Raw genomic sequence first — 16,170 nt, forward strand, 5'->3', positions numbered from 1 at the left:
TAATAACTCAATATTTCAAACACAAGCTGACCACCAGTGGCATCACAGTTTGACAGCCTCAGGTGCAGCTATGGATAGACCCGCTTTGTGCGCCCTGGAAGCACATCCACGTCCAGCCCAACTTTGTCACCGTGGTTCATTCATATGGTTAACCAGAGTTTTTGGGACAGGATCCGTGTGGCCACCCCCTGGAGAAAGAGGCGTGTAGTTGCTTTCTCCAACCGCTGGGCTTGTAACTTGACACCTGGCTGCGCGGTTCGTTTGCCATCGTTTTTACCCTCAGAAAAATCTATTTAAAAAGGAAAGCGATGAGTCCAGCGCTTCTGACTCCGTAACCCCGCTCAGAAGAACCCACGCAGCTTTCCTCACCGGCCGCAGCGTCCCTCAATCTGGATCGGCATAAATGAATGAGCCACAAGGGAATATCGCCAGACGATCGCAACCTGGAAACTCTCTCTTGTCAAACAAGACAACCAGGAGGATTCTATGTCGAGCTTGACAGGCAGCTCAGCATGACTTTTTATGTCTGGAACTTCATCTCAAGATTGTCAAATGCGTGAAACGGCGGCCGGTGTTTTCTGCCCCCCTCGCAAAGGAGTCACGCTGTGATTAACGGATCAGGTTTTTGACTGGCAGGACAAATGAATACAAATGAATTTAGGCACCCGAAGGAGAGATTGCAGAACCTCTCATCTAGATACAAAGTAAGTAAGATTTTTTTGTGTGTGTGTGTGTGTGTGTGTGTGTGTGTGTGTGTTTGATGCTTTTGTGGGATCCGTTCAGACACACGGAGGGGTTACCTGTGATACCGGTTTGCTTTGGTCCAGGATTGATGTCCGCATGGGGGTCAAAGGAGGTTCTGAATATTGATCAGACATTTTCCATAGCACATATCAATGCGATGCATTTAGCGTTGCAGCAGGAATTAGTTAGCCTAAGTCATTATTAAAATAAAACATGGAAGTTGCGCAATACTTGTATAATTCTTGCATTTCACGTTTACATGTTTTTTTTTATGTTGGGAAAGGTAAATGGTTCAGTCTTTCATGCAAGGTTAGCTAAACTGACTCATCTGACAACACAGGGGGAAAAAAAAGGGTGCAAGTATTAGGACCTATAAAATGTAATGAGTGGCTCATCAGCATCCTCTGCGCCGTCGGATATTTTCCACCTTCCCGGCTATTCTAAGCGGCCACTTTTACGCACTGACAATAACGCATTAGTGCTTTAAAGAAAATGCCATTAAAACTAACCTTAGAGCTCCTGGCGATAATGTAATTTAATTTAATTTAATATGGAATTAGTGTTGAAATTGTGATGGGGAAAAAAGCTGCAAATGTCCACAGATAGACTGGTTCTAGCTATGAATGAAAGGCTCATTCATTCATTCATTCATTCATTCATTCATTCATTCATTCATTCATTCAGTCAGTCAGTCAGTCAGTATTCAATGTTTAGGACATTCATGCTTCTCTCCTCACGTTATTTGCTGTAAGTTATTATATTTTTTAATCATCTCCAGGGATGTAACCACTTTTATGTTCTTTAATAACACAAATAGATGATCACAGCTGAATCATCAGAACAACTTGTTGGGCTTCATCCACAAATGCTTTGCCCTTCCGCGCTGCTGATGTAATTGCGCAATAAAAGCAATCTACCTGCGTTGTTTTTTCAGTAGGCGTCCACGAGGTGTCGCCCTTTATATCTAATAGCTTTTGTACAGGTAATTGTTTTTAGGGGTGTGGGGGTGTTAACTCCCAGTTTTAGCCCTGAGAGTTAGCTGCAAAATCAAATTCAGGTCTAATTTGGCAATCAGTTTCCTAGCCTTTAGGTCTGCAGGTGTTTATGCATCATTTGCAGGACTGAATTAGGTGGTGACTGAAATTAGTCACCAAGTGAGCACAGACAGACCTGGTGATGGATGTGTGAGTGTCCTTCACATTAGTGTTGCTAGTGCCTACTCATCCATAGGAATTTTCCGCAGCGTGCGTGTACTTAGGTGTGTGCGTGTGTGTGTGTGTGTGTGTGTGTGTGTGTGTGTGTATTCAGGAGGGAAGGATGTCCTTTGGGAAACCTTTGCATGGAATCAGTCAGTAGTCTAAACACATGAACAGAAATGGAAACTATACACTGGGCTTTCTGTGTCTAACCCGTACACTCCCCCCAGCCCTCCTCTCAATCCACCCGACTGTACCTCCCTTCTGCAACAAGCCAACCTTCAACTGATGTCTGCAGAAAAACAGTGCAGGTTTCAAGACAGTAACAGTAAAACCATTGCAGACTTGGTGTCTACAAGGAATGTAAGCTTTATTAATCCCTGTTCAAATTACATATATTACTTGGATACCATAAAAACACAAAAGGAATATGTATGTAATGATCCAGTTTCATCAACTAGGTCTGCTCCCGAAAGAGAAGTCTCAAACAACATAAAAACCACCGTCTGTTTTACTGGATAACGTTATAGGAGCCTTTGCTCATCCATCTTGCATTTTGTCCACTCAGCTTACGGTAGAATTTCCAATAGGAGTCATGTCATTGCTCATAGCTGCAGCAATAAAACCACACTAGTCTGACTGTAGTGATGTTAGCCTTTCCAATTTATGACTCATTTCGAGAAAAAAAAAAAAAAAAAAAAAAAAATCAATTTCTGTGCAAAAGGAAAACCCCTTTCTGTCACGGGCACTTCTAAAGCACCCTAGTAGAAATCTAAACAAGCTACTGAGAATTTTGAATAAGCAGAAGCTAAGGCAAGCAGTGCCGCTTCCTGGGTAAACTTGGTCCAGTCTCCACAGATGCAAACGGCCCGAGGAATAAAGCGAAAGTTGTTTTTACTGCAACAACCAGTGGTTTCATGACTCGATTTCAGAGGATGGGTTTCTCAGTTGATAAGACAAAATCAGACTGTAATTACCTTGGAGTCATGCAGATAACACACACATAAACACAAGCACACACACGCGCACACACACGCACACACATCCTGTGAAAACCACAGCCACAGCTGTGTGTGGGGATGGCTGTGATGAATCTTTATTAGCATCCAGGGGCTGAACGAGCAGAAGACGCAGACACCACAAATGTACATGTTGCACACATGCTCTGATTATAATTATCCAGGTCTGAAGGGGATTCTGATGCTTAGACTAATTGTTGACTCCTTTAAACACAGGGACAACTCTTTGTTAGTGGTAGTGCAGGTAAATACATTTTAAGACAGCTACCTTCATTACTTTCTTTCCCACATTTCTGTATTTGGAACCCTGGTTGTCTGCCTCTCTGTGGCCCTCTAGGCACAGCTGCAATACACATTTCCTCCTCCAGTATGTGTGTGTGTGTGTGTGTGTGTGTGTGTAACCATGTGTGTCTGGATGACCTCCAGCGGTAAACAGTGGCTCCCCTGCCTGTCACTACAGCTTGGTCCCCCTATTGAGCATTCAATACTAACATGGGCCAGTCTTTAGGTTCTGCTGCACACCTGGCCCTGTAGACACTGCTGAGAGAGATCGTTTTGTTTAGCTCCACGTGTGAAATGCATATTGGTTTGGGAAAATAGAGTTATTGGATAAGTGCATGGTCGTATTTTTGCCTCCAGAACCCACGACCTGCGGCCCTGTGTGTGTTTGTGTTTGGGGGGGTTTTCAAAGAGGTGCTCTAAGTGCTTTTGCAGAGTCCCGCTTCCCGTTGTTACTCCCATGGAAACTCAGTTGCTGACAGTTGTTTTTGTTAAAGCTTGTGTTTTGGTTTGATGTTAACGTTAATCTCAGGATAATTTATGAATTTGTGCTGTGTCCAGGTTTCCGAATAACAGCTCCTTGAACTGACAGTAATTGTATTAGTGTGACACAACAGAGAAGGGTTCTTTGTAAATATTCTGTTGATTGCTAAATGCACGATTCCCATAAAGTGAAAAAGAGTATTTTCACTAGACACAACTATTGCTCAAATAACCATTGATAACCTTACTTGACCTCACCTTTGCTTATTGAATACTGGGATAGAGAAACTGAAACTTATGAACCGGCTGGCTTTGATTACTCCTGCTAATTGCTTTGTTTATTTTCAACAAAGCAGTTGAAAATAAACAACTGCTTAAGTTTTCCATCTTTATCGCTAATCGCTAAAGATGGAAAACTTAAGTAACACAAGGCACTGATGTCAAGAGAGGAGCAATCCACCCAATCCTGGTTTAGCAGAAGTTGATAATCCCAACATATATATGTAAAATTCTGATAAGGGAAACATGAAAAGTGACACACACACACCTAAAAGATGTGACACGATTTCACGATCCACAAAATCTCTTTCATTTCCCCACAGGCTTTTTTTAATGCACCTGCACACATGGCAATGTAATTGTGTGACAGCTGCTTTGAAGATCCTGGTCTAAATATTAGCTACTAACTTTGAATGAAATTGAATAGGTGCAGAAGTGCAAAGCAAGGTTAGTCATTCTAGAGACTTTCAGATGTGTGTGTGTGTGTGTGTGTGTGTGGAAGATGTTGTGTGAAGCGATACGTCTTCAAGCGACTCCTAAAAATAGCAAGTCTGAGGACGATCAAAGTATGCTAGGTAGGGCTCCCTTGCATCCAAAACTTACTCAAAGCTGAACAACAATAGGTCTAAATGGCCATGCTGACTCAGTGTTTGATGGTGTAATTCTAATTATAGTTAGGCTGTGCTCTAAGTATATCGCTTAGGAAACTCCACTGGTTTACAAGCCTAGGACTGGAACACATTTAAGATCGGATTGATGTCATTTTTAATTCCATTGATGTGTTCTAATTGTGGTAATTGTTCATTGTTGTAGTTAATAGCAGCAACAACACAGGCCAGTTTTGTTCCTAATAGCGTTGTAAATACAGTTTATTATTCTCAATTATATGCATTCAACCGCTAAACCCAGAGACCTCAGTCTTTTGAAAAGATAAGCTATCAGAGATGCTGATAGACAGTTTATACCTGCAGCTTTTACTCTGCTTGATGTATTTGATAATCTGGACTTTTGGGGGGTGTTGGGACTGGTCAAAATTTCAATCCTTGGAAACATTCTGGTTGCATTTCCAACTGGGAACTTGAAAAATCCTATTAGTTTTATTACGCACTCATATTTTGAATGCCAGTTAGAGCTGCACAATATATCAAATGACAATCAACATTGCAATGTGAGCGATATTGATTGATACTGATGTAATCATTTTCAAGAATATTGCAATTAGTTGTTTTCCTAATACAACAAAGTGCTAATGTCAATGATATATTTGGCAGGTTGCATGTAGCAAACCTTCCCTTGGTGCCCACAACTCACGTGAATATCAGTGAAAAAGATGCTACAGCTCAGAGAAAGTTGTTGAAATATTGTGGTGATGAAGAAGAAGATGCAAGATTATTAAGAAATTCACAATATTTTAACTGGATTGCGATTGCACGTTTCCGCATTATCAAACATAAGACAGCCTTTAAAGAAGGATTTTAAAACTACATGCTTTTAATCAAATGAAAATGAAAATGAAAGAAAGTCATACTGTAACTGTTTCCTTTTTCTAACACTGCTCTTCTTTCTTTTACCAGGAGAGCCCTATTGCTCTGTGCAGTTTTATATTGTACTTGTTACCTGGGACATACACAAGAACACTCTGAAGGTAAGACTCGTTGTTCATCTCCATTCATTTCATATTTTCCTTTTCATTGTGTGTTTAAAAACGTTAACGCAAAAGGAAAACTATGTAAGGCTGAGGTGATTTTCCAATTATCCTTCCCTGTTCAGTAAATCTGTGGAGAGTTCAAAGCCGTGACAAGATTTCTTTGTGAATTTGGGGCAGCTGTTGCTATGATAATCGCAGTTCAAATCGATAAAGGAAGCAAATTTAAGGAAGGCATGGGATTAGAACATTTTACCTACAAAAAAAAAAAACCTTGTGTTTCACTTCACATGTATGAGCTACATAACTCCAGCAGTCAAGAGGGCAAAAGGTCAGGTAGCTACACCCTGGACAGGTCACTACTCCTTTGTTTTAGAGGGCAAACAACCATTCACACTCACACCTCCACCTAAGGGCAATTTAAAGTGGATCGTTGACCTAACCTGCATCATTTAAGACATTTGGAGGAAGCCAGAATACCTGGAAAGAACCCATGCAAGCACTGTGAGAACATGCAAAGTTGTTTGAGATTTGAACCTATGATTTTCTTGCCAGGAACCAGCAGTGTTAATACCAGGTCCATTTACTCTTTCACCGTTTTGGTGGTTTTCCTTGATGAAGAAGTTCTAGATTTACTCCAGTAAATCATCACCCAGCCACCCATATAGAAAAAATATATATATTATGTAAGACTTAGCCTTTTTGTAAATTCTTAATTCATAGATCTTTTTTTTAAGATTATTTTTTAATTGGGGGGAAAAAATTCTGCCTTTTGCTTTATGTGTTTTTCCTAAGATGTTTCTAATTCACAGTGTGCAGCCCGGTTGTTGTTTCCACAGATATATTCTGACTGAGAAAGGTCACAACCTTTAGGAAAAGCATCTTTTATTGACTTTTCAGCTTTAGTAGCTGAAAGAGAAAGATGAGGAATGAGAATAATCACAAGTGCTCATACTGCAGTGCTCAAGGGCAGCTGAGGGGAGATCTCTTGAGTGAGAATAAATGACTTCATCCTCTATAGCGGATAAAATTACAAAGTGCAGACCCTTGGTTTTTGTATTTGTGCTACATTAGTGAGTTGGCACAGAGAAATGCTACGAGCTCTCGCCATGTGCTTGACACACTGACGTTCAAACACATATGTTATGCTGTAAAACCACTGGGTTAATGTACACTATGCCCCTGTAATAGAATAATTTGTTAAATAAAGACTTTGGAAACATCAGTACGTACATTACATGTAATTCATGCCCTGCTTCACTGCCAAGTCCTGCTGTCCCTTGCTGCCAGAGAGACCACACAGAGAGGAAAATTTACTGAGGATGAGTATACAATACGCTCAGTGTATTCCTTAGTTCTGTTTTATGAAGTCCTTATGTTTCGAGGCAAGAACAGCTTTATAAAACCAGACTGTGTAGACATTTTAACCTTTATTTGGAAAGCTTTTTCTTTGACTCATACATTCAAAAACTCTTTTTTTTGCACCAAAGCAACTGTTCCCTGTCATAGGTCTGTTCTCTCCACAAAATAAATGCACACTGCATTATAACTTTCAGCAGTTGTCTACTCCTGTACAATTCAAAAGTCGGAACGTAATCATCTTTCCAAATGTTTTTATTGTAGACAAAGATTTCATGATCAATGCTTTTCCAGAACATTGCGCATTAAGGCAACTCATCCCTCTTCTAAGTGCACGTCCCCATTAAACGGGCAACCACAAGTCCGAGTTTACCCTGAGGACAATAAAGATAGTGCGGATCCTGTGGGTCACAGGTCATTGGGAAGATGAAAGCTGGGACTACTTTGAGACTGAATGCTGACTGAGTTAAAGCTGTATTAAAAGCTGCAGACTGTATTCTGGCTCCAGGGAGGGAGACAGTGTGCTCAGTTTCTAAATATCTGAAGAAAACACGGTGTCAGTCAATAACCTTAACTTATTTTGGTAAAAGAAAGTCAAATAATCCTGTGTTCACATCCCAAAAATCCAACTGGGATAATTTAATGTGTGAAAAGAATATATCAAGCTTTCCAAAGATAATCATTTGATATTGAACTTTAAATGCAACATATTTGGTTCTGCAAGCAAGCTACTGTGTGCAAAATACACAGAGTATTTATAGATATTACACTTTAATTAATAAAGGTGGATCATTCAGAGGTTTTGTGGCAAAATATATTTTTTAAAGCTTTGAACTGATAATATTGACTCTAGTGTATTCCTATTTCTCTTTCAGAACTGTAAATAACACTGGCACATTTATAGCAAAATCCTTAGAACAGCTCAGAGTTACAGAGCTGTCACTCTTTGGAAAATTATTGGAAATTAATTTTACATACTTCTTCGTTTCAATCTGCAGCCAATTTCATGGCATACCTTAATATTTAGTAGTTCTCTTTCACTTGTGGCAAAATGTGCTGACTATTAAGACTGAAAAAGAAAGACTGAAGCCCCTTTAGGATGGAGTTGCATTCCTAGACATGCATGCAAAGTTCAGAAAGATGTTGCTTTAGTTTCAACCTCTACATTTGCAGATTTTTTTATTATTATTATTATTATTATTATTATTATTATTATTATTATTTGGCTTCAAAGCAGCTGAATTTCAAATAACCGGCTAGTTAATTTAAATCACATAAGGCACAATTCAAGTCGTGTACGCTGTGGTCAACGTAGTTTAAAATGAGAGCCAACCCTTACAGACGTTGCATCACATTTTATGTCAGACTGCTCCTTTGACAATTTGCAGACCATTAAAGCAGGAAACATGCTACTGTTGTGGCCACACTTAAAGCCGTTTAAGACATCACAAGTGGCTTATGGGATAAGACTGAGGAAAAAACAACTTTGTTTTGAGGAACATTGCTGAAACTGCTCATTCAGTGACGAGGACAGTGGGTAAAATAATCAAAATAGTCTTACTACCCTGCAGCGTTAAGCTGAAAGCATCTTACAAAGTAGCTCACATGGGATATGTTTACATGCTTTTGCTTTGTTTTGTTGACAAGATGCATCTGTAAAGTAATTTCATAATCTAGCAGGTTGATTACATACAGCACACTCCACAAGTATTGACACCTAAAAAAACTAGATGATAAGATGTGGAAGGAAAAGCTCAAGTTCAAGTTTTAGGTGTTTTTAATAATTTTTGGTAATATTAATCAAATTTTAGTGAGTTGGGTTTTTTTTTTTAAAGTTATTTCCTTTTTTGTGAATCACATTTTTGTGACCGAAAATGTAAATGTTCGATGGTCTTTCCCATTCTGAAGAGTGACTGAGAAAAAAAAAAAAAAAACCCCTATGTGTCAAATTTATCTTAGAACTTAGGGAAACAGAAAGCCGTGGATAAGTAATGAAAATGTGAAAGATCATTGTGATTTATTTAAAAAAATTGTTATATTGCACACTGAATTAGTCTACTCAAATTAAAGAACGGGTTTTCTAAATGTTTCAGTGTGAGACTGAATCTATATTGTGCTGTGTGGAGGATTTTGCTTAGCCCTTTATACTTTATCAAAGATTATCAATCTTAGTACATTATTCAAAATATATTTAAGTGGGTAGGATTTCTTTCTGCAGATGTAGACATGTAAATAATGTAAATATCCTTGCAAAGTTAATAGCAAGACACAGGGGAGAAGAAGTCTTTTATTAGGCTATAAAATTGTTGTAAACCTCATTGCTCTTCTGCAGTCTTCATGTTTTCGTGCTATTCCATACCCCGGTGTCCATTGTATCCTAATAATGCACTGTAATTCAATCTATTTAATGCAAAATCTCAAAGATAATAATCTGAAAAGGTTTACACAGAACGCTAATGTATTCTTCGTTCTAACCATTAAAACTTTGCATGCTGTTCAGATAATAAATGGAGTATATAGCAACAGGCATGCATGACTAACACTGCATTCTCTCTCTCTTTTTTTTTTTCCAGATGTTGATATCCTCCAAAAGTTGGGGCTTAAGGGACAGAAGCTGTCACGTTCTGTGCCAGAAGGGGTCATTCCATTCAGAGCGGGGATCATCCTCAACCAGAGGGCGCATATTGAGGCTCCATTGCACTCAGTCCTTCCAGCGGCCATCTGGCCCAAGTTGGCACTGGTCCTGAGTGTACGCTCACATCGTGTAAACAGTGCTTTCCTCTTCACTCTGCTTTCAAGCAACAAGAAGCTCCTTCTTGGTCTGCAGCTTGTACCAGGTAGTCTTGTCCTACACACAGGACCGAACACCTCAGTGACACTGCCCTATGAGCCCCATGATGGCCAGTGGCACCAGTTGGCACTGGGAATTAATGGAAAGACAGTGACTCTATATGCCTCCTGCGGAGAGCAGAGTGTCCAGGCAGACTTTGGGTGGGACAGTGAGGAGGGACTGGCTCCAGGACGCCAGGGCTCCTTCTTGCTGGGGAAATCAAGCCAGCACCAAGCATCAGGATACTTTGAAGGAGCAATTTGCCAGTTTGATCTGGTCCCTTCTGCACAGGCAGCTCACAACTACTGCAAATACATTAAGAAACAATGCAGGGAAGCTGACACTTACAGGCCTAACCTTTCTCCTCTACTGCCTATTCTACCAAGAGTAACAAACATTTCAGCTACTCCTGCTACCCCTAAGCGTGGCGGTTCAGACGCCGCAAGGAAGACCACAAAGTCGAGCCTTGCCAGGAATGTCGCCGCTGCTGCCTCATCTGTCAGGTATGGGGCCCCCGACCATAAAAAAAAGCTAAATCAGACAACCACACCCGCTCCCCTGCTAGTAACTGTGATGCCAACCACATCCCAATTGGGTTTGGTCGTCCCTTCTTCCATAACCAAGACTGAAACTGTAACAGCACCACTCAGGACACCAGCGCCGCACACAAAATCTCCCCTAACCCCAAGCTTGAAAGCGTCAAATCACAAAACTGCTAAGCCCACACCACCAAAGCCTACTCATCAAAGCACCTCAAAAGAGACTATAACAAGAACAGACAAGAAGAAACTTACCACTCAAGCCACCAAATCCCCCAAAACCAAACATGACACTGTTTTACAAGACCAAGCTAGAGTCCCGAACCAACCCCAGCCCACAACACCCAAGAAAATACTCCCCAAGTCTAAGGTTTCTCCATCCAAAGCTCCTTTGCCCAATTCCAAATCAGATTATGTCAAAGCAATCCCCTCTAAACCAACACTATCCAAAGCAAAGTCCTCAAAATCAACAGTCTCCAAAACTACAACTGCTAAGCCTCCAAAGCCAATTTCTAAGCAAACTACCAACCCAACAAAGAAACCCAAAACTACCAAGGCTTCAGTCACTCCTCGACCGACCAAGCCTACAGACAACGCAGTAACGCCACCTGCCACCGATGGTTTCCTGAGCTGGGAGGTGCCACCAACACAGTTCTCAATGCTGACAGGACCAAAGGGAGAGAAAGGAGACCCTGGCCCACCGGTAAGTATATCTGTTCACCCTTAATTTGAAGTAGTATCACAAAAAGGTCAATTAAACTGAGAAGGACCTACAGTGTATGTTTTCTTTTGCTGGTTCTGGGTGGCCTTTCATAAGTGGGAGAAAAAAAAACAGAAATAAATGTCACACTAGAGTCAAGCCAGTCGGTTCTGAATTTATGTCGAAACCTTTTACAGATGCCATTTAAATCAAACACTAACACTTTAAATAGAAAATCTTCTAAATGCATTTTCTGTTGTCTTAAACAGCTTAAGAGTTCCTAATTTACTTCCTTACGTTCTCCCCCGTTTGTTCATTGAACCATCCAGGATGGATGTGACGTGCCACGTTTCACACTTTGCCATCTCTTGACCAGATTCCTCTGTCAGAGAAGGCTAGACAAGGTCACACTAAGCCCCTTTCAGATCAAGGTTGAAGGTCAAAGAAGTTGGGAAACACTGAGTTTCTCAATACACGCACAAGGTTAGGTCAGGCCTTCGGTGTGTCGCCTGAGGCTGAAACGCAGCTTAACCCTTTCAAGAGGTCAGTTCACACTCAGCTTCAGAATCTGTCTGCATTACAGCTGACCACTCAGTTTAAGTAATTTCTTACTTCCAGGTCTGTTTTTTGCACTGAAGCTACTTCTTAACTATTAATGCATGCATACTACTATTTTTTTTTTTTTTAGCTTTTATAAGTAATCTGTGGTTTTCATATTGCTCCTGCAATGTACTCCAAGCAGGGCATAAATTGTGGGATAGACAGATTAGAGGAAATTACTAGTGTATCTTGTGCTAAGTAAATATTAAAAAAGAAAATTTACGCTATGTTTGCCACAACAAGTTACTATTGTCTGCTTAATTTAGCAAAGCAGAGGTAATTTCTTCAAAGAAATCTTCTTTAAATTATTTTCTCCAATTCTGACTAATGTGACAGGCTTTCCTACTGCTTTGAAAAGACTTCCTGTAACCTTAGTTGTGCAACTGAATCTATTTCATATGGCATATAAGTTGACATTTGCTGGAAGTGAGATTGTTAAGCTAATGTACCGGCAATGTGTTTAAATTTAATTTGGTTATGTGGCGATTGATTTAATTTTTTTTAGTCGTCTGCCAGCTTTTAGGGACATTTAAACAGCTGGAGCTTAAATACTCTTTTCATCAAGAGAACTTAATTTGATTAAATCTTACAGCATAAAGTGCTTTAAATAAACATTTAAGCCCAGTTTGCTTTTGTAGAATTTTTGATTTTATGGCTTATTGTACAGTTTATTGTGGAGAGGGAGAATATCAACCAAAAATCCAGATAATATGAATTATATTGAAGCTGATCTGAATTTACCTTGGTTAGCATTTGATTTCCAACAAAGCATGTCCTGGGACTTCATAAAACCCATGTTGGCAGTCGCAGTAGTCACACATTTCTTGTGGTCTCCAGGTTTGTTCAAAATCTCAAGAAGGATTTTGGCCCACTCATTTGTACAGAAACTCCTTAAATCCTTTAGGTTTCTTTGCTGCCACTTGGCAACTCCAGATTCCAGGTCTCTCCTCAAATTTTCTATTAGATTGAGGTCATGAGACTGGCTCGGCCCCTCCCAGTACTTAGTGTGGTGTCTCTTTGGCAGCGTGTTTGGATTCGTTTTCTTTTTGGAATACCCTTCCACAACCCACTTTCTGCGTTCTGGCTGAGGACAGAAATATATCCTCCAGGATTTTATGTTACATGGCTCCTTCGACTACAGGATTCATTAAAGTCATCCTGTACCCTTATTGAGAAAAAAAAAAGAAATCCAAAGCATAATATTTCCATTTCCATACTTAACTGTGAAAATTATGTTCTTCATCAGCATTTCTCTTCCTCCCAACAGAGTGAGTGGTGTTGATGCCAAACAGCTTGATTTTGATTGCACATTTCTTATTTCCAGGCCTTCTCTGGCAGGGAAACATGAGGGACAGTAAGGATTTAAAACCAGTACTTTGAATGTTTGCTGGCAAAACGTAAAACTGACTTACATATGAGGTTTGCAAGATTACAATCCATTCGTAGATATCTTCAGATCTTTGACAGGACAGCCTACAAGGTTGTAGGCTGATCCCTCACTTTTTTCTCAGTCATCTGCACCCCATAATGTAAGATCTTTCCAAATGTTCCAGACCAATTGATGGTCTTTTCCTATTTTTTTTCCATTTCTTTTCTTCAGCTTTAATATCTCATCTTCAGTATTCTCTGCCAGTTCTTTAGTCTTGTCCCTGGTGATGGAGATGAAGGTCTGAAAGAGACTAATTCTGTGGAAAGGTGTGTTTTATGCACATCTTTTTTATAAATGAATTTGAAGCCGATCTTATCCAGCAATCCTAATACCCCCACAAAAACTAGCCACTGTCTCCTTTTGCTGACTGATTGCTGACTGACTAACCTTCCCATCAGGTTACATCTGCATGTGTGCGATTAAACAAAAGTCACCCCTACTGCTGCCAAATTAGCAACTTTGTTGCTATATTTGTATTGGAGCATTTGCACTGACGGTGTGTTGTGACCTTAAAACATTTGACAGTGTCAATTTAAAAAATTTTTTTGGATAGAATAGCAATCAGCAGATCACCAATCTTCTTATAACAGTGATTAGCTTGAAAGCTGCAATCGGTGCAAACCCAGTTATATTTCAAAGAGGTATAAAATCAGTTGAAGATGACATTGATGTAATCATGAGTTTACACTTCAGAACATACAATTGTGAATGTAAAATATTTCAGGAGATGTAAAAATGAAGTTGTTTCTCCTTATATTTAAATGTTGAATGTGTGACACTAAGACGAGGAACCTCAAAAGACTTATTTTAATTTGTGTAATGAAGATAAATTGAGGATATCTTTTAAATGCAGAGCATCTGTATGAAATATTAATCACAGGATCCACAGGCCTTGTGTCAGCCAAAGCAGCTACCACTGCTCATGTTTTCCTTCCTCCTGTCCCTCTTTTCTAATTAAAAGAAAACGAATGAGCAGAAGCCTGAAAGAGACACACAGAGGCATTGAGTGGCGCAGGAAATGACCTGTTATTTCTAGCCTCTCTACAGTTTCCTGCCTGCATGGGCTCTGACGGTTTTGATAAATACGTTTTAACTCTTATCACCCAGAGATTGAATTACTTAAGAGGGAAAGAGGATCACTTTTTTGACACAGAGCAGTACCATTTAAACTGTAAAAAACCTGAGCTGATGGATTTGACAAATATGCCTGTGGAAGACGACTGGGGTGCAAAAGAGACTGTTTGTTTGGTATGTCAGCTTGGAGCACTGATTGAAAATTCTCTCTCCAGGGACTGCCAGGACCTTCAGGGAAACCAGGCCTGCCAGGCGAGAGGGGTCCGCGGGTAAGTCCGGCTGACCAAACACATCTAGACATATTCTGTGTGTCGTTTCTCGACACGTTCTTGCATAGCGAATTATAATAGCACATCATCCCACATCATTTTAAATCCCCCTCGCTGAGCAGCTGATGCATGCGAGCTCTTTTGCATGGTTGCGGACAAAGTTCTCCTGTGCAGGCGGACTGACCGTGTTCAGCACAGGGCTGCGAGTGCTGACCTCCCACCCCTGAGCATAAACAGGAAAGCTGCTATAAAGACGGCCTTTCAAAAGCATGACTGTGCCACAGGATGCCTAATAAAAGCACAGTAAACAGACAGAAAACACATGGCTTCACTGGACTTTCTCCTCCCAACTGAGCTGTTGCAGCAGGCCTTCATAGGAACCCCACTCTAGACTAATGGAGGCCCCAGTTTTTCCAAACCAGTTAATCATTCAAGAGTCTTCACTTAGCGAATGTCCTTTCATCTCCTTTGTTTCTCCTTGTGAGTCATGGTTTTGAAAATGCCTCTGAAATTTTGGAGAGAATTTGGACAACTGTATCCTACTACTTTTGTCAAAGACGGACATATTCTTACAACATCTGAATCCCTTCGAATGAGGTGCTGTGCCAATATTTATACAACTCACTTTTTCCACTAGTGGCACAATTAGAGTTAAGAATTGTAGCCTTAACTCTAGTAAATTGCCTCAACAGCTGTGAGAGTGTTTGCCATAAAATGTTCTCCCCTCTCAGAAAGAGCTGCTTCAAACCTGGTGACCTCTTCTTCTGCCGGTGCAATCAGCATCTTGAAATTGTCCCATGGTGTTTAGTTTAAAAATCCCAAAAGAAAACACATGAAAATAAAATGCAACCCTCCATGCATCCATCACCTATCCCAGATTGGGTTGTAGAGGTAACAGGTCCAGCAGGGAAATGCAGACATCCCTCTTCCGTTCATTTTCGGGAATCCCAAAGCGTTCCCAGACAGGAAGGGATGGATTGTGCCCTTAGTGTGATCTGGATCTGTGTTGGGGTCTCTATCCAGTTAGACTTGCTCAGAAATCCTTCCTCCTGACCAGATGAACCACCTCAGTGCACTGCGGAGGAGCAGCAGCTCTGTTCCAAGTTCCCATACTGTAGGACTCAACCAGGCTGAGCTTAGCCGCCCTACAGATGAAGCATCATTTCAGTTGCTGCCATTCATCGTCTCACTTTCCATACTTCATGACCATAGATGAGGTTTAAGACATAGATTTACCGGTCAAGCTTTGCTTTGTGGCTCAGCTCTTTCTTCTTTAGGTTACTGACTCTGTGGTTTGTTTGTTTTTTATGCTAGAGGTTAAATTAAAAATATTCGCAGAAGAAGAAAGCTCCGATCATTTCAACATTAAAGCTCTAGAATTTACTCTGGAGTATACTTTGTTATGAATAAAAGTTTAGGAGGATAAGAAGGTCTTTTTCTGGGTTCATTAGAGATAATTAAACCTAAAGTTCCACAATTGCATCTCAGATAAGCAGTGCTTATGATCCAAATCACACTTAGGTAAATTAAACTTTAATTGAGCTAAAAATGCCTCCTCGGTGCAGTGAAACCTAGTCAGACCAAGTTTAATTCAGAGTCCAATATTTTGTGCTTTCTGAAGTCCAGCAGTGTTTTCAAATATAACAACAAAATGTAAATATAACATATTTATCTACTGCAGTGTCATAATGAAAATAGGTAGCAGTGGCCACTTCCCTGTGAATG

At 40.3% G+C, this 16,170-nt stretch overlaps 1 protein-coding gene across 1 annotated transcript in view; it reads left to right on the plus strand.

Annotated features, from left to right (window-relative positions):
- The first annotated feature begins 223 nt into the window (after positions 1-223).
- Positions 224-16,170, plus strand: part of LOC106954271 (collagen alpha-1(XXVII) chain B-like) — a 92,750-nt gene continuing 76,803 nt past the window's right edge. The window contains exons 1-4 of the mRNA XM_015043634.1: positions 224-704; positions 5,575-5,645; positions 9,578-11,076; positions 14,392-14,445. Of these exons, the coding sequence (XP_014899120.1) occupies positions 652-704; positions 5,575-5,645; positions 9,578-11,076; positions 14,392-14,445 (1,677 nt within the window). The 5' untranslated portion in view covers positions 224-651. The remainder of the gene's footprint in view (positions 705-5,574; positions 5,646-9,577; positions 11,077-14,391; positions 14,446-16,170) is intronic.

Source organism: Poecilia latipinna, unplaced genomic scaffold (genome assembly GCF_001443285.1).
Source record: "Poecilia latipinna isolate Pla-1442-1.1 unplaced genomic scaffold, P_latipinna-1.0 Scaffold642, whole genome shotgun sequence".
NCBI lineage: Eukaryota > Metazoa > Chordata > Actinopteri > Cyprinodontiformes > Poeciliidae > Poecilia > Poecilia latipinna.